The sequence below is a fragment of the Spermophilus citellus genome (genome assembly GCF_964194105.1).
Source record: "Spermophilus citellus genome assembly, contig: SCAFFOLD_149, whole genome shotgun sequence".
Lineage (NCBI taxonomy): Eukaryota > Metazoa > Chordata > Mammalia > Rodentia > Sciuridae > Spermophilus > Spermophilus citellus.
This window is the reverse complement of record NW_027673076.1, coordinates 819032-838063: the sequence shown is the minus strand read 5'-3', so window position 1 is coordinate 838063 and position 19032 is coordinate 819032. Positions and strand designations below refer to the sequence as shown.

Sequence of the window (19032 nt, the reverse complement as noted above, 5' to 3'; positions counted from 1 at the left end):
ACACATGGCAAATATCAACACATGTCAAAGTATTGGTATTAATTATAGAGACTGACTTCCCTAATCAAATGCAAAAAATGTCAATATAAACTGGATATCAAAAAACCCACATGACTGGAAATTTAAAAAAAAATACTTCTAGAGAAATTACAGGTAAAAGAAGGGATAAAGAAAAATATGAACACAATAACTCACAGCAATATTAAATTTCCCCACATTAGAATTAAAATGTGTACAGAATACAAATTTCCATAATCAGCAACAAGCAAATCACAGATCTGGAAAACATATTTGTAAACCCTACCTTTAATAGAAAATTTGTGTTCAGAATACTTAAAAAATTATCTTTCATTGGGAAATAACAATATAGAACATCAGAAAACCAAAAGCGTTTTAAATAGATATCTGTAAAAGAAGAAATTTAAATGGTTTGTAGACTAATGGAAAATTGCTCAATCTCATTATCACTGAGGGACAGTCACATTTAAAATAGCAGTGACATAGGAAATAAGAAAAACTCTTCTCTGACAACACCAGCCAGAGCTAGTGAGGATGCAGGGAATCCAGATCTCTGCCACAGACCCTCTGAGAGGGAGGTTGGGACAGCCCTGGAAGAGTGATTAGGGGCTTCTTCACAAGGTTGAAGATGCATCCTTATTCTCCAGCAAGCCCAAGTCTAAATGCTCTTTCCAGAATACTCATATATGTGCAACATACCCATTGTAACCATGTTTGCTGTAGGAAAATATTCCACTGTAATGAGTCAATAAAATGGAGTTTATAGAGTGGAATGCCTTACAGCAGTTTCAACCAATGAAGTAAATGGTAAATACTGACCAAGATAAATTTCAAATACATATTTTAGGTGAAAAGAGGCAGGTGCAAAAAGCACACCCTGATAACATTTACATAAATCTCAAACATGTTACTATAAAGTGTGATATATTTTAGGAATGTATACTTATATAGTAGGAGCACAAAAACATATAGTAATGAAACTGTCAACTCTGAGGGAAGGCAAGAAAAGGGAGGTGGGAAGAGAAGGAATGGGCTAAGGTCTTAGATGCATAGGTAACTTATTGCAACCTGAAACCACAGAGTGAGCTAAACAAAGGCAAAATGATCAATTTTGGAGGTGGGTACAAAAGTGTCTATGGAGTTATTTTAAAATATACTTCATTTATTAGGTTCACAGAAAAATTGACCAAAACCATATAACCCTGCCTTCATACAGTAAAAATACATGAGGATTTTCTCTGGGGGGAAAAAAGTATTCTCTGGCATATACATAGGTGTGATAAACAAATTTTGGCCACAAATTAGTAAACTTCTAATTTTCTAAAGAAAAGCATCCAGCACTTTTCATATTTTAGTGTGCCTAATACTTATTGATTCCCACACTGTCATGTTGGAGAGTCTATAGATTCTAATAAATGTTATATCTAATAAACTGTAACACAATATTGCTTTGTATTGTCCTGAAGTCGAAAGGAAAATTTGGCAGAGTTGAAAATAAATATTTGTTTCCATTTTCCAGATTAAACACAATACTTTATGTTTGATTAACATTTTATAATGCACAGAGTACATACATACACATTGTCTAGTGTATTTCTCATAAAACCAGTTAAAGAGGTAGGTATTATTTTATACTTGAGAAAACAGGAATACAGGTGGTTCAGGGACTTATTGTTTAAGTCTGATGCTTCTACCATTACTCTACTTCTTTGAGTGTGTTTAAAAATAAAACAAAACAGTGCTTGGTTTATATATCCAGAGTTTAAAAAAATGTTCTACGTGCCAGAGATATAGGAGGAATTTTGAGATATATTTCAGATGCATTCAGCAGGATCTCTTTCTTTTTGCTCAATTCAGGAAAATTATGTTGGTGGAGCCACCCTAGGGGGAGTTTGCATGCTGCAAGCCAGCTGCCAGTGAGGGCTACCTGCTGCACATGAGCTGACTGTGCCAGGCCACCTCTGGCACTCAACATGCAAGGGCAGGCCATGCATGAGCACATTCTCCTTCAAGGTCTAGGTTTCTTAATTTGCTAATGCATCTTTTCCATATTATCTATGTCTTTCTGCCTTAATACTTTGCCATTTCCTGACCACAGAGCAGCTAGATCAATCTTATCTTAAGAAACACCAATAACCCCAGTTTAGCAGGTAAGAAATATTATGAGTATTAAACATAATACAAAAAGTTTATCCAAAAAGTTTATCATAGTAAATTCAAAGACCTAGAGAGTGCAATTATTTACATTTTCTATTTTACAAAAATGTTTTCTCTCTCCTTCTTTCCTTTCTGTAGGAAGTTTATTACAGTAGGAACTTTGTTCTCAGATGGGTATATTTCTGGTGAATGAAAAATTGTCCCTTCACATATAAATTTTGAGACAGAATGGGCAAAGGGAGAGTATGAAAATTCTACAGGTTACAAGGAGAGGACCAAGAACTGAAACACTCATACTAAAGATAAGCCACAATAGCTTAAAGGAAAGATGCTGAACATTCACAGAGACTTGGATTTGAAGTCCCACTTCTCCTAGCTGTGTTCTTTAGCTGAGTTACTAAATACCTCTATACCTCAGCTTATTCATGTGATTAAGATGGCAAATAGTCATTTACTACAACAGTCAGCAAAACTAGAATGAGGCCAAACTAGAATGACTTACTGGTGGCCCAGCCGGTCCCAGAGCCACTTCGTTGGTTTCAGAACAGGAGCAGGAATGGGGGAGGTCTGGGCAGGATTCATCATCCCTCTGAGAGGAAAATAGATAGCACAGTTGTTAACAAGACAGTTTAAACAAATGGCTTTGCTAACCCAAAGAAAATACTTTAAGACATTTAAAAAAATTTTAAGTGAACATTTGGCCAAAAAGGCAGTAATCACACCTTTTCTGAAAAGAAAACGACATGAGGGCCTAGTGAATCATTGACAATCACCACAGCAAAGGAGTTTCTAAAGCTGGAGTGAAAATCCAAGGGAAGATAGTGAGTTAGAAGTGGGTACAAACTATTCCTGGTACTATTTAATTAATTTGGAGTAACGGTACTTTATGAACTAAAGGTCCTGAAAACTTCCGTTAAGCTACACTATTTTTCCACTTCAAAGGATAAAAGAAAACTTGTTGGAAAGCTCAATCAAAACAGCCACATCTGTACTAAACCAAACAAAGAAATAAAACAATATTAAAACAGTGTTTAAACACACCATTGATTCCCTGTGACAATTTCATCAACTGCTTACATTCTGTGGCTAAAGATAAGAAAAACATGACATTGACCTCAATCTTTGGGAGAGGCAGCCATTTTTCTTCTCTCTTAGAGAATTTTCTTGCCCTGTGACACAACAAGATAAATTAGTGATGTCAGGCTCACTAATCTGTGCTGTTGTGTCACGGGGCAAGAAAGTGTAGAGAAAGACAGAGCCCCTGGGAACAGCTATTGAACAACTGGTCAATATCCTTTTTGGAGCAATCATCAAAATGAACTTAGCACCAGGATAAGAAACTATAGAACTTCGCAAAGTCCATCAGTCCCTTTAGATAGAGAGAAAATGAGCTTCATTGTTCAAGACTTTGGGGCAGTAAGGTTAGATGAGAGTACATCACAGGTGACAGTTAAATTACCGACTGAAAATAATCTGAGTCTCTAAAATATTCACGACAGAAACACAAAAATGTTGAACAAATGGCCTGTGTATGCTGAATACACTTTTTTTCTAAATGGTTGACTGTAGTCAAAGATTTCAGTTCTACCTCCTGCTAAGCACCTCCAGCTTGATAACTGGTCAGTCAGACTAAAGTACAAGATTAACCCTCCTGAAAGATCCCCAAAATAAGGTAACCAGCAGGCCACTGAGGTCCATTCTGTGATGGTTCTGCCATTAGTACTGACTGCACTTCCACCTGTGTCTATGCAATTCATACATCTGCAGCGATAGAATTAGGGGGAAAAAACAGTAAGGGCTAGTCCTTCCTGGGAGAAGTGGAGATCTAATTTTTGCTTGAAGTTTCATTAGATTCTGAATGTTTCCTCTTCCGATTTCCAATCTATCTGCACTTAAGCAAAACAGCAAGGTGTGTAATTTAATTCCCCACTAGAGTTTATTCAAAATTTATTTTGGTGAAGAAGGAATTATAACCTCTTTAAACACAGGCTGCCATGAATTTTTTCCCTGAAATACATGTGATCCGGTGTATAACCTTATAAAATAGAATCTTAGATTTCATGAAGGCCTATCCATGTTCATTCTGCATGTTTAATTATTAGGACACATCTAGACCCTATGTCCAACCACATAGGGTCATTCATTCTAGCTCATTTATCCTGAGGATCCTAAGATACAAATCTATTTTATATATGTATGTGTGTGTGTGTATATATATATATATATATATATATATATATATATATATATATATACACACACATACATATATATATACACACACACACACACACAAATATGTCCCTTTAAATGAATAATGAAAAATGGTTTAGTTTACTAATAACATTACAGGGGCCATATTGATCACGGCTATAGTTCCACAAAGGTATGTCAGGATGCTCTGGGTGCAGTATTAAGCTCATTGGGACACAGTGAGGGTTTTAAAAAATCCAAGGGAAACACAGCAATATTTGGTACCCATTGGACTTCATGTGATTGACTAGCTCAAGGTAGTTCATGGTTTCAAGAGTATATTTCAAACACTTTTTTGTATTTCATATTTACTGGATATTTTAGTAGTTGCTATGATGAAAAGCAAGTACCATGGGAGAAAGTAATGTGAAAGAAGCAGGGAGGGACATGTTTTACCTGTTTTCAAGATAGAAAAGCTACTGGAATCCTCAGTAGATACACGCATTCCATGAGTAAACAATTATAGTTATTTAAGAATAAAATACAACAATCAATTTTCAATTCATATGTATTTTTATGGTTATTGAGTTGTTAAGAAATTCTTAGTAAGATGTTTGGACCTCATTATTTCATAAATGCACTCTCAAATATTTCCTTTGACTTGGAGTGCTATGAAAAAAATTGAGATATGAAGGGCTCTGTGAACTAGTAAATGTGGTACCATCTGGACCATGTGTCAATGGCATCCCCAGATTGTGCAGGTTACACCATGTTGTTGTCATCTTGTTGATTTCTTGTTTTTATTGTCTCCTCCTTAACCTCTTCCTAATTTTGATTATCATCACAATGAATTATTTATAAGTATTGTGAAATAGCATCTCATTTTCAGAAAAAAATTGAACATCATTTTTTTAAAAATTTCAATAGAGATGAAGAATTCTTACCAGGCCTGGAAGTTCACAGCATTTGTCCCTACTGGCCCATGATGTGGAGCAAATGATGTCAAACATCTGTAACTGAAACTATGATTTAAAAAGGAAATAAAAGAGATAAAATTAAGTGTGCTCTTCATTGTAATGATTGATATATTACATAACACCAAGACACTTATAACCAAAGTATACTAAAATAAATCCAATAATATCAAACTAAAACACCAAGATACTTATAACCAAAGTATATTACAATAAATCCAATAATATCAAACTAACTTTGTTCCTTAAATATAATGATATAAGATTTCGTCTCAAATTATTCCACCATCTAATCCTGCTTACTTATCACAACCTCCTCTATCCACTTCTATCTAGAGAGTAAGCTGAGCTCCTTTGTGAAATCCTTCCTTGTAAGTATCACCATAGCCACTCTCAATGCCCTGTAGTCACACTTGTCTCTTGCCATTTGCCACCATACATTGCAATTATTCATGTTACCTCCTCCTCAGACTTAAGGGGCAGGCAAACACTCATTTTTGTATCATGTATAATAATATGAGGCATATAATAAGCACCCAGGAAAAACTTTTTAATTAATTGTTTATTCTTTTGTGCATATACTTGGCAAATTTTCTTCAGTGCATAAGGTAAGCCAGATATTACACAACCTTTTAGGGTACAAAAATCAGGGGGCGGGATGCATCTGCCCCAGAAGAATTCACAGGCAGTTAGAGACCAGCACATAAATACTGAACAGCAACATGGTTATGTGCCATGACAGATTCATATTTGGTATTGTGAGAATGTGAGTTAAGTGTATTTTATTTGAGCCATTGATCATGCTGGAAATATTTAGACAATCTTGCTTTATTCATGTATATTGGCAGTTACTCAATGTATATGTTGAAACATACAGAAACATCTCTATAATATCATTAAGTGCTAACACTAACTTAATAACCCAACCATTTCTTATTAATTCCTTTCTATATTATTCTCAAATATTGAAAGTGTCATCAATCACAGTGCCGGGACAGACATGAAACTCTTCATTCTAAACCTGCAACCTTCCTACAGCAGATGGTGTTTTCAGCAAGGGCTGGAAACTTCGGGGGGCTTATTTTCGTCTATGAAGTGCTACTCCTCCAGGCCAAGAGCCCTCTAGATGAAAACTAGAATGCCCCATAGACAACCCCATGGAGCAGTCACTAAAGGTACCTGCAATGTCACAAGAAAGCCAATTCCAACAGTAAAGAAAATGAAATCAAGCTTTCTGTCATTAAGCACAAGAATAACTGTGTGATTTATTGCAAAGTTTCATTCTAACCAATCAACAAAATAAGCCTTTGTTTGGAAGCAGATGGATGAGTTGAAACATTTTACTTTCTTGATTCTGTGTACATCTAATGTGATGTCTGCTGAAATACCTGCAGGGCTCACTGTCTTTTTTTTCCCCCCTAGATGGCCTGACCTCCTACCCTCCCAAGGGTATGATACATGAGCCAGGATAGTGCAAACATAAAATAAAACCATAATAAAAATCTATCAAGTTTTTAAAATTAAAACATTTTACAAAGTATGCTACAATTGAGTTTTATTTAAAAAAAAAGAACAGCATTAAATATTTCAAGCACAGGGATTAGGATCCTGTGGAACTAACTGCTGGGTATAGTCGCTGATTCCTCCACCGACAGCTGTTTTGAAAAAATTATTTTGTCTTGGACTCTGTCTTTTCATCTGAAAAAGTAGTGTAGTAATACAGGTTGAGCACTGCTAATTCAAAAATCTAAAATTTCAAACCTTTTGAGTGCCAGTGTGATGTCACAAGTGGGAAATTCAACACCTGACTTCACAGAGAAGGTCTCAGTCAAAATGCCAGTGCACTAGAGATACTGGATAAAATTATTTGTGGGGCTATGTGTATAAAATAAACATGAAACATCAATGAATTTCGTATCTATACTTGTATCACCTCACCAAAATATCCCATTATCAAACATTCATAATGGGATATTTTGGTGAGGTGACACAAGGTGATACAACATTCCAAAATCTGAACAAATTCAAAATCTGAAACACTTTTGGTTCTGAGTATTTCCAGTGGAGAATACTCCATCTGTAGTAACTATTCTTAATGTTTATTGTGAAGAACAAGTGAGATAGCATGGAGCATTATCCAGAGCAGTACCTGAAACATAATTTTCATAAATAATAAAATTATTTTAAGTTCTAAATACTGTATTTTATGTATGTATATGTAAAATACAGAGGCCAAAAAAGTTAGAATCAAAAGGAATGTGACAGTATTGAAGGCAGAAATATAATAGTTGTGTGTTTCCACAATATTAAATATTCTGATTGAGAAAAATCTTAGCAAATAATAACCGAAACAACCAATGTTTGTTGAAAGCCTACTCTGTAAACATTGCGTTTATATGATTTAATCCTCAAATCACCACTATGAGGTATGTTAATATTAATGTCCCTTCTGTAGCATAGGACCTGGGATGAAAAAGCTTAAATAATTAAACCACATGTTGAAAGCTCAGTTTGGGTTGGGATTTTAACAGTGCAACCAATGTGTGGTTTTATTTTGCCAAAAAAAAAAAAGATCTTTGCTCTAATGTTTAAAATGCAGATATCCCAGCCTAAGTTTACAATGCCATTTCATCTGAGGACATTTATTAATGGGTCCCATTATGAAAGCATTCGATAGTGTCAGCTAAGTCAGCAAATCATTCATCCATTAAGAAATTTTCCACTTCTGAACAGAGCCCCCAGTGTAAAAACATTTTCGTAAATGGAAAGACTGACTTAAAGCAAAGGTCTTTCATTAGCCTCAATGTGCACCAGGCTTTCTTGAAGTTTTTCAAATAAATATTCACCATCTAGTCATTTGTGAGAGCATAATGTCTACATACAAACATTTGGCAAGACTTCCACCCTATAGATTTACTGGGGTTACTATGAATTCAGTTTATTTATTCGAGGGGTTGAGTGCCTACTAAGTGTGCAATGAATCCATTGCTATCATTTGAGGAATGCTATTATGTGGGCTGTCTTTTCTTTTGCAAGTTAGATGAAATCAGCAGCTTTTTCTTTGAGGACAACAAATTTATTCATAATTGTTTTGCATTTGTAACAGTTTAGATTCCTCAAGCAGGATTTAGGAACTTCTTTTTCAGTACATATTTTTGGGGATTCATTAAAAACAAAAAGCAAAACCACCTGGCTTCTATTCCAAAAACAAACCAAAAAAATACACATGTGTACAAATTGTACAGGACACAGTATACAGAAATGACATGTCAAAATATCTCCATATTTGAGGGCCTTAAAAGGCATGATCATCTAGTTCAAAAATAAATCATGCTTTAGGCAAATCCTGCATGATGCAACATCTTTTTAAATTCTATGGCTTTTTTCTTTTGTTACTAATTGAATGCTAAAAAAGACATAGCTATGCCAGAAGAAGAAAGAAAAAAAAGAGAGAGACACAAAACCTCTGACTTTCCCTATATAAAATCTCTTTCAAGGGAATATTTAACCAATTACAAATATTCATTTTTCATCACTGGACATTTTTGTCTGGGTGTTGCACAAAAGGCAAGTCATTTGGGGTCAAATGTTAACATGAAAATAAGATTAAAATATTTCTCAGCAGTTGAGTCATTTTGATCTGTGAATGGGAATTAAAATGTACTTCTGGCTCCACTTTCCACTCAACACCAGATTTTATCTTCTGATCTTTTTCTAGAATAATATAACTAAGTTTATGATTTGAAGTCAAGCTGTACCTGAATTTATAAAAATAGAGAGGTTTCCATGGCACAAAAATACTATAGAAAGGTCCAGGAACTAAGCCACCTTCTATTTTTAATTTCATGTCTTAACTTGGATTCTATTCCAAATAGTACTGAGCACACAGCATTTGTCAGCTGTTGAACTGAGTGTTTTAACTTGTTCTCAATTGATTATATTTTAGAAAAACTGTGAAGGTTCTAAATTAAATTAGGTAATGAAAGTTAACAACCGTCATACTTGTTGGTAGGAATTAAAATGTTTATAGACACACACTATGGATAAAAGTTTGAATCACACTTATTTCAAGGTTGTAATTCAAATGGTGAGTTTTCGAACCTGTCAACAGACAAACAGGCACTTGATCACAGGTGGAGACCAGACTCCCTTCTAAGTCTTAAATTCTACAGAATCCAAGTCTGATTCCAGTGGAAGAAGGAATGGAATGGAAGGCAGGTGATGGAGACTCCTTCCTAAATTCTTCAAGTCTCAATTTTTGCATCTTTAGAGTGAGAGTAATGTAAGTATTTCTTCCTAGGATTGTTAGAAAATTAAATTGATAAACTCAGAAAATATGCATATGTAACCCATAGTAGGCATATGTAAGTATTAGCTGCCATTACCATTTTAAGGTTATAAAGAGACAATTAATGTGAAAATGTTCACACTATCTTTTTTCTAATATAACATTTGCTTCTTATAGACTTATTGGCTAGTCTACTGTTGATTTTCACATAAAATCTTTAACTCAGTGGATAAAATTATAGATGACTCCATGACATAAATTATATTTCTCTTCTATGAATAGGAGAGAACTAAATAAATTCCAGTTGAATAACCACCTAAGTGTTAGTTTTGAAAAGGTAGAAGAGAGACTCTAAGAAACATGATCCATGTAAAAAAAATTCTAGAAGCATCTCATTAGGTATCAGAAAAGGGAAAAAAAAATTTTGAGGGAAAAAGATTGGAAAGAAGAAGCACAGTTGTCAAGTGTCTTTCCACATCTGTTTTGACAGTTAAATTCAGCCTGCCTGTTAGTTTAGTCCCAGGAGAGATTAGTACCACCTATAAAATCTTGCATGGCTGAATACAAGTTATTTTTATTAAGAATATGTGCAACTTATACAGTAGTTATTGTATCCCCAAATCCATTCATCCATCTTCCACTCAACTATGGTTTTAAAACAAGTTATTCTCCCTAAAGATGGAATCTTTAGATTCTACCACCATCTGGTACTTATTGAATCTTTTTGAATTTGGCAGGGATTGTTGATCTGTGAGCTACTATTCTCTCACTATACTATTCTCTCCTGGAATAATCTAAAATTTGTGCATTATAAATTCCCTTTTGCCTGTTACTGAAATACAGATGTATTTCAAGATGTATAAATTTCTAAATTGAAACTAAAGACAAGAGCTTCTCTTACCTCGTAATAAAACAATTAACTCATACCCTAAAAAGCAAGTCTGAGTTTCTAATCACATTCTTGAGATCTAACCTAATACCATCCATTTCAACATAATCAAATTCTTTTATAAGTGGGCAGACTGAAAATCTGTTTAGTAATCTTTGTGGACTTCTCGATTCTAACAAAAGCTATGACTTTTTCCTACCAGCCTTACAATGAACTCTTTAATTATCAACTTTTATAAATTCCCTTTTGTCTACACTAGCTGGAAGTCATCACAGAGGGTGCTCTGTTTAACTGCATTTCTTTCATGGCCCAAAGTAAAGATTTATCATTAGTAAACCTGAAACCTACAGGTATTTTGCTTTCAGAAATTGATTCTTTGATTTTCACTGGTCATGTATTTGGAATATAAATATTACATATAATGCAATTTGAAATGCAATTACTGTCATCGTTATTATAGAGCCATAATTGTAAACTATAAATTATTATTAAATGAGAATATGTCACATGTTACTGAATTTCTGTCAGTGTCACACATGAGATATAATATAGGTGTAACAAAACTAAGAAAAGACAGGATACTATTCAGACAATTTTCTATTTACTTTCTATCAAGTGTTTCTTGAAAACTTAGTCTGTTATAGAAATTTACTAGATACTGTAATGTAGGACAGAACAGGGTGGTTTTAAAAGAAGACTAAGTCATGGTTTCTATTTTAGAGAATATAATACTCTGGCTAGAAGGGTTAAATGAGGATTATGAAAGAACATAAAATGTATATGACTATCAATAATGGAGTTTTAAACAAGCACTAGTGGTCTATAACAGGTAGGACAGAGGATGAAGAAGGCATTAATAACTTAGTTCAGTAATAAAGAGCTTCTTGTCTTTGAATGCCTACTAAGTGTCAGGAACTTCAATTATTTTAATAAAATAATTAAGAAAATCATAATAGTATTCAGTGATCTGAACCTGGAATCTGATACACTTTAAATTGTTCCTTACTCTTAAATTACCATCCATTCATCTTTCTGATGATCCATCTATACATTCATTTATCTATATAAGAGAATTATTATAAATTTCTGTGAGCATATATCTTCCTTTAAGCAGAAGATTATGTGTATCTTAATCAGTATAAAATACCACACAGTAAAAGTAAAACATCCCTAACATAACTGAAAAGAAGACAGCCTTCCATAGGTTTCATATTCTCTTTCTAAACATCTAAGCCATAGTTCTCCAAGGCAAGGTAAAAACAAAAGAGCTTCTAAAGATTCTGCAATCTGTATTTGGGGTAAAAATGGGAGTTCATAACCCACTTGATTCTAATGTATGAAATATGATATGTCAAGAGCTTTGTAATGTTGTGAACAACCAATAAAAAAAACCAAAACTAAGTGTTAAGCTAATCAGTGCACATCTACTCTCAAGGTCCTAAAAGAATCAATGAAAAGTATCATGGTAGTTCAGTGAAAAAGAGGGGAGACAATATGAACTAAGATTGTACATCAAGTTTCAGTACCCACATTGGAAATAGAGGTTGCACAAAGAAAAATGCCACAAAGTAGTACATTGCCCCCAAATAAGTAACTCTTCCCTCAAGGATTATTTCCTGATATAGAAAGTAAACAGACTATAATTAAAACTGTATTCCTTAAAGGGCGGATTGGAAAGTGGAGATACATGCCACCTCATGTCCCCTCCCAATATTATTTATTTACTGGATATAGTGTAGAAATTCATTTGTACCGGTTATCATCAGCTTAAAAAGACTTTGAGAACTACCAGATCTTTCTAAATTTCCATATAGCTGGCTAATTCTATAGATCTATGAAAGTGGAAGGCAATAGCAATGATTCACAATTATCTTAATTATTCTGTTACATGGAAGAGAAATGTAGATTAGAATAGAAGGAATTGTGTATAATAAAACATACCTTACCAATTAAAGAATGATTCAAATTACAAAATGATGCCAATTAGCTGTGAATGCATGGTGTTAAAACAAAAAACCTGTATATGCTGTTCTTTTTTGCAGGTAATAAGTGAATGGAATGTGATTTCTTTGCTAATTGGCAGTTTCCCAAATTTAAGCTCCATTTTGTATAAAAAATATTATCCTAAGATGCTACTGTTATGCAAATTAACTATTGCTAATTAAAGGGAAAACTTCACATTAGTGATAGCATAAACTTAATTTTAAAATGTTCAAATCTAAACCAAACTATACCAATTTCCTAGGTGTAATATTCAAAATTTTTGTATGGATTTATATTGCTTATGTAAATGAGGTTCATTTACAATTTTGATTTCCAATTAAAAAAACCAGTTATTCCACAAATCAGATGATGTATATTGTACTGTCTGAATTTTAAACTGCACGAAGAAAATAAACTAGCCAAGTTCCTGGAGTATTTTTCTTATAATATAGCAGAATCCTACCGTGAGGAGCTTTTTTGTTTATTTGTTTTTGTTTTATTTAACTTGTTCTTTCTAGATACAGGTTACAGTAGACTTCCAGGAGCTTTCAAGGTATATGTTTTGGTTCACTTTGAGAGACCTTTAGCTCTTTATCCATTCATCTATCCACTCATTCATCCACCCACCCATCCATCCACCCATCCATCCATTCCTTTACCAAACTTTCCTACTGTAAAATAGCTAAATGTACATCAAAGATGGTTTTCCCTACAACAGTAACACAATTTTGCTTGTTCATCTACTTACTGGTGCAGAATTTCCACTTGGTCCTCTTGATCTAACCATTCTCCCTGGGACTTCTACTCCATCTGATGTGATATTAGCAGATGCATTTATTGCCTTCTCGCCCACTTGCTTGCAGTCAACAACCACTTTGGCCAAAGTCTTGCTGACAACAACATGTAGCTGGGTAAAAGTCAAGATGTTTTAGGAGGTAAGATGAATATGCCAGAGGAAATATCAACCAAACCCATATAACTATATGAGTCACCATTAAATAGTATGAAGGAAACAGAAGGAATTCTGTCACCATGCATTTTGTTGTAAGAGAATTCTTTTCCTTTTACCACCTCCATGATTGCTTCATTTCCAGGAACCATCTCCATTCTTACTTAATTAACTCTTTTTTTCTAAACTTGAAAGGATTCAACTTTTAGAATCTAGCCTTACTCTAAAGCAACAACATCTTTGAAATCATAGAATTGCTACTTAGTTATACATATTCTAGATGTATATTTAAATAAGCACTACATTACTCAAATTGAAAAATGCTTGTAATTTACCATTAAAGTCACCTAAGGTACCAGCAGTGGCTGTGAAATGACACTATTTAAATATATTTATTTAAATAAGGATAGGAAAGGCAAGCTAGACTCCAATGGGATGGAGGGATGCTTTCTAATGACTCCAGGCCCAAACGAAATTAAGCCCTTTGGCTTAATATCTCATACACTTTTCTCAAACTAAAATCTCAGGGTCTCCAGGACATATTTTCAGGAGTGTACACTTTGGGAAGATTTTTAAAACCTTGTGTTATCATTTAGGTGATAATCAAGGTAAGTTTATCTTTGAACATTGTAACCAGGTTCTGCTATAAAAATCTCCATGTTTATAAACACATTTTGATTTATATGACATTTGCCTCAGAAGGAGTAGTTATTTGTGGCAGTTTGTGAACAGAACAGTGAAATCAGTAGGGAAACAATGACTTTACTGCGGGTGAAAGCAAAATGTTCGAATAGTTTTTTTAAGGCAAGGAACCCTGGTAGCTCAATGAAAAAGAGTATTGGACAAAATAACCTAGGTCTGAGAGTTCTACCAGCTAATTCTACATTCACACTGATGCAGAGGTTGTATAACGGTGGCATAACATCATGCTTCATAGTAAAATAATATTGCTTTTAAGTTTACTGATTATCTTCAACTTGTTTTTGTTTTATTGTTACATGAGCTGAAAACTCATGAATTTATACCAATTGTTATTTAATGTTTTATTTAGTTATAACAGGATAAAAATATCAGTGTAGTTCCTGAGAATCTTCTCCCCCCCAAAAAAATGAGTTCACCTTTATTTAAGTGAGAATACTGGTACAGAACACCCCACTACCCTGCTGCTTCTGACCAGCATCATAATTGTGATCATTTAGGAAGGGCAGAATTGGGCTCCTGTGTGGTTTTGAACCGTAGAGTACTTTTCATTGTTATAAAATACAGAAGTTTTCATGCTAGGTGCTAATAAATCTGGGATATAAAACCCAGACTTTAAGAATGATTAATTTGTGGGGAGACTATTCCCATGTCAACAACAACAACAAAACTTATTATGGCATTTGCTGGTAAATGGATGGAACTGGAAAATATCATACTAAGTGAAATAAGCCAATCCCTAAAAACCAAAGGCTAAATGTTCTCTCTGATTTGTGGATTGGAACCCAAACTCTGGAGGTGAGAGAGGGGAATAATAGAAATAGACTGGACTACACAGTGATAATGGAGAGAGGGAGGAGAGGGGGGGATAGGAAGGACAGTAGAATTAATTGGTCCTAACTTTCCTAACCTTGTATACATATACATAACCAGGGTAACTCCACATTATGTACAACCACAGAGTGGGAACCCAATAGAAGAAAATTATACTTTACATATGCATATTCTGCCAAAATACCTTCTACTCTCGTGTACAACTAAGAACAAAAAAATTAAAACAAAAACTTTTTGCTTTACAAAAGTAGACTTTGAAACAATTTTAAAACTATTTTGTTTCTTTGGATGTACTTATAGAAAGAGACCTTGAGGCTATACTTCATATTTCAAGTTGTAAAAATAGAGCCAATTAAAAAGCAATGAGAAACAAGATTGCTGAAATTTTGATGATTATTGAAGCTGAGTGATGGATAAATAGGTAGCCATTGTATTTTCTATTTTCTATGTGGAAATTCTGTAATAAGCATTCATTATTCATTTTCTTAAAAAAACAATGAGACAAAGGTATGTATTCACTTATAATGCAAGTCTATGAACAAATCAAAGCTCCACAAAATAAATTTGCAATTGAAATTTTTGTTATTAAATCTATTATTAAGCAGTGTATTACATGATAAGGCTCTCCTTTCACTCTTTTTTTCCTCCTCCTTCTCCTCTTCTTCTCTTTTTCCTCCTCCTCCTCCTTCTTCTCTTTTGCTTTTCTTATTTGGCTGTTTGGCTTTATTAACAAAGTGAAGGAAAATGTTTCTTCATATAATTTTTTTAAAACTTGAAGGTTTATAAATTTAGAACCCATTTTTAATGAACCTTACTTCTACATCTTTGAGCTCTGGTAAGGTAAATAAAGCTTGACGTTCACCTAAGATTCATAAAGTATTCTTTGGAATGAGAAATGCAAGTTCATGCCAAAACCGCAGGCTAAGATGACAATGTTTCTTTTAACACTCATGAAATTCAAATGCTTTCATCTCCCCTACAGTTTTTCTTGACTGCTTTGCAACAGACTCCAGCAGACTCCACATAACAAAGAATCATGAAGACCTTGATGAGTAAATGATATTAAATCCAAGGAGCTGCTAATGGGACCATTTTGAACCATGAACTAATAAATCCCTGCTTGTGTCTAATGTGCTTCTCAGGTAGTCCAGTCCTATCAAACATGAAAAAATAAGTTGGCTTATGCAGTGACTTTTATGTAATTATTTAGTATACGATTATGACATTCAAACCCCCAGAGAGCAGCAGTGTTGGTAAATTAGATAAATTTGAGCACATTCTAGGAACAGAGTTCTATTACAAGTGCCAAGTTACTAAAATAAGAACAAGTAAAGTTTGACAAATTTAGGTTTGACAAAAATTCTCTCCAGGGTGACTTTTACAATGGCAATGATTGATTCTCTCTGTACATATGTAACAATGCAGCATAATCAATTATCTGTAGCTTCATCCTCTAAGATGATTGTGTCTTCCCATGCTTTGTTGGCCAGGTAGACCAGCAATCCTTTCTACATCACATACTGTGCAGCAACAGTCTTCTTAGTAATATGCTACCTTCCCCCACGTTTCCTCAAAGGCAGAAGCTGAACCACTTCTACCAATGTCTCCTGGAGTTCTTGCTGAAAATGCACGTTTCAGGGCCACATCTCAAAAGCACTTAATCAGAATCTATGGGCATTGGTCAACAAGCACTGAAGGTGGCAACTCTTACTTCAGCTAAAACTTGAGATACAAACATCAATGTTTATAGCAGCAGCTTGACTCATACTAGCCAAGCTATGGAACCAACCCAGGTGCCCTACAACAGATGAATGGATAAAGAAAATGTGGTATATATTACTCAGCCTCAGTGAAGAATGAAACTACAGCATTTGCTGGTAAATGGATGAAACTGTAGACTTTGATGCTAAGCAAAATAAGCCAGTCCCCAAAAAACCAAATGCTGAATGTTCTCTCTGATAAGTAGATGCTAATCCATAACAAGGGAGAATAAGGAAGGGAAGATTAGAAGTTCACTGGATTAGACAAAGGGGGATGAAGGGAAGGAGGGAGGATGGAAATAGGAAAGACAGTGGAATGAATCACACATAACTTTCCTAGGCTCATATATGAATACATGACCAGTGAAACTCCACATCATGTACAACCACAAAAAATGGGATCCTATTTAGAATAAATTATACTCCATGTGTGTATGTCAAAATACACTTTACTGTCATGTTTGTCTAAAAAAAAAGAAAAAAGAAAATAAATAAATAAAATGGAAAAAAAGAGTTCTATGGGTTTTTTAAATTATATATTTTAATTAAATATATTCAATGTTAAGTAAAATATTCAATTACATATATAATTATACATAAATAAATATAAAGAATGTGAGTTTACTATATTATCATTTCTATCAAGTACTAAATGATTTCAAGCAAGCTGAAGATTTTTTTTTAATTCATAAATTTTTTAAATTAATTTTTTATTTATATATGACTGGAATGCATTGCAACTCTTATTACACATATAGAGCACAATTTTTCATATCTCTGGTTGTATACAAAGTATACTCACTCCAATTAATGTCTTCATACATGCACTTTGGATAATAATGTCCATCATATTCCACCATCATTTCTAACTTCATGCCCCCTCCTTTCCCCTCCCACCCCTTTGCCCTATCTAGAGTTTGTCTATTCCTCCCATGCTTCCCCTCCCTACCCCAATATGAGTCAGCCTCCTTATATTAGGGAAAACATTTGACATTTGGCTTTTTGGGATTGGCTAACTTCACTCCATTGTTTTTCCCATCACCAAATAGAATAAAGAATATACACATACAAAACCTTACTAACCTTGTGAAAACTTCCATAGAAAATTTTCCTAATTTCAGGTCCTTCAAAAGTAACGGTTTGAAAATCCCCACTCTGGTCATAGTTGAAATAAGTTAGAGTTTTCCCACCATCTATTCAAATGAAGAAAAACAGAAATAATTTAGAAAGAATTAAAATTAGTGAAGAATTTTTTCAGAAATTCAACTCAATATTTAAAATAGTACATCCAATATTTTGAGACTGTATTTAAGGTAAAGTAGCAGGTCAGGAAATGATTGACAGCTCTCAGGTTGCCACAGGCTTTCAGCTATCCAAATTGACTAACCATGTGATGTGTGTGTATGGGGGGACCTATGCACACTCTTCCTTTGTACTTCCTTGCCCACACTCTCATCCTCATCACTCCCTTCAGAGGAGTCCAAAGTTTGAAGTGGAAGTGGACAACAAGAAGAATAAAGTTTACCAAATCTTAAGAAATCTTAGACCCTTTGTCTTATTAACCCACTGCAGCAACCAACTTTTCCTGAGACATGTAGCTTAAGCCACTCAGATATGTCATTTATTATGAACAAACACATAAAAACCTTCCTGATCTTTAAGGAATATTTTTAAATAAATAAAGTAAAGCATTACTCACTAATACATTCCCACATTACAATTTAACTCTTTATTCTGCTTTCAAAGAGACAAGCTAGCCTTAATAATGTTAAGGGACTTCTTTGTTTTTAAGTGCAAGATATATACAGAGTTAGTGACTTACACCCTCATAATATATAGCTTTCCCTTAATTTCAATGTCCATGCAAAATGGTTTTACCATATCCTATTTAGTTGTTGAGTCCTTTCCATTTACTGAAAAGTCCACTAAGAAATATGATTTGGAAATAAGCCTAAAATTATCACCTTATCCAATGTTTTAATTAACACTAAGCAATATCCTCCATTCTTTGGTCCCTAGATTCATTCTATTCTTAAGACTTAGAAAAGTGAGTGATGTTAACCAAAAACTTGACCATCTATTAAATGATCATCATATAGGTAACATTCCATAGCATGGTACTGAAGAGCTTCCTGCACCAGTTGCTCTTCAACTCTCTAACCTAAAAACAGTGGAGTTTCCCAGTTCCTATATCTATTCTCTTCTCTTTCTAGAGTCACTTTCTTGATGTTCTAACCTAGTATCATGGCTTATATATCTCTGTCCCAGAATTCTCCCCAAATGTACTG

At 34.1% G+C, this 19032-nt stretch overlaps 1 protein-coding gene across 1 annotated transcript in view; it reads right to left on the bottom strand.

Moving 5' to 3' along the window:
* LOC308640148 (collagen alpha-1(XIV) chain-like) overlaps nt 1–19032 on the bottom strand; it is a gene marked incomplete at both ends in the record, with an annotated part of 95303 nt that overhangs the window by 26604 nt on the left and 49667 nt on the right. The window contains 4 exons of the mRNA XM_081312160.1: nt 2678–2764; nt 5313–5390; nt 13251–13409; nt 17828–17937. Of these exons, the coding sequence (XP_081168286.1) occupies nt 2678–2764; nt 5313–5390; nt 13251–13409; nt 17828–17937 (434 nt within the window). The remainder of the gene's footprint in view (nt 1–2677; nt 2765–5312; nt 5391–13250; nt 13410–17827; nt 17938–19032) is intronic.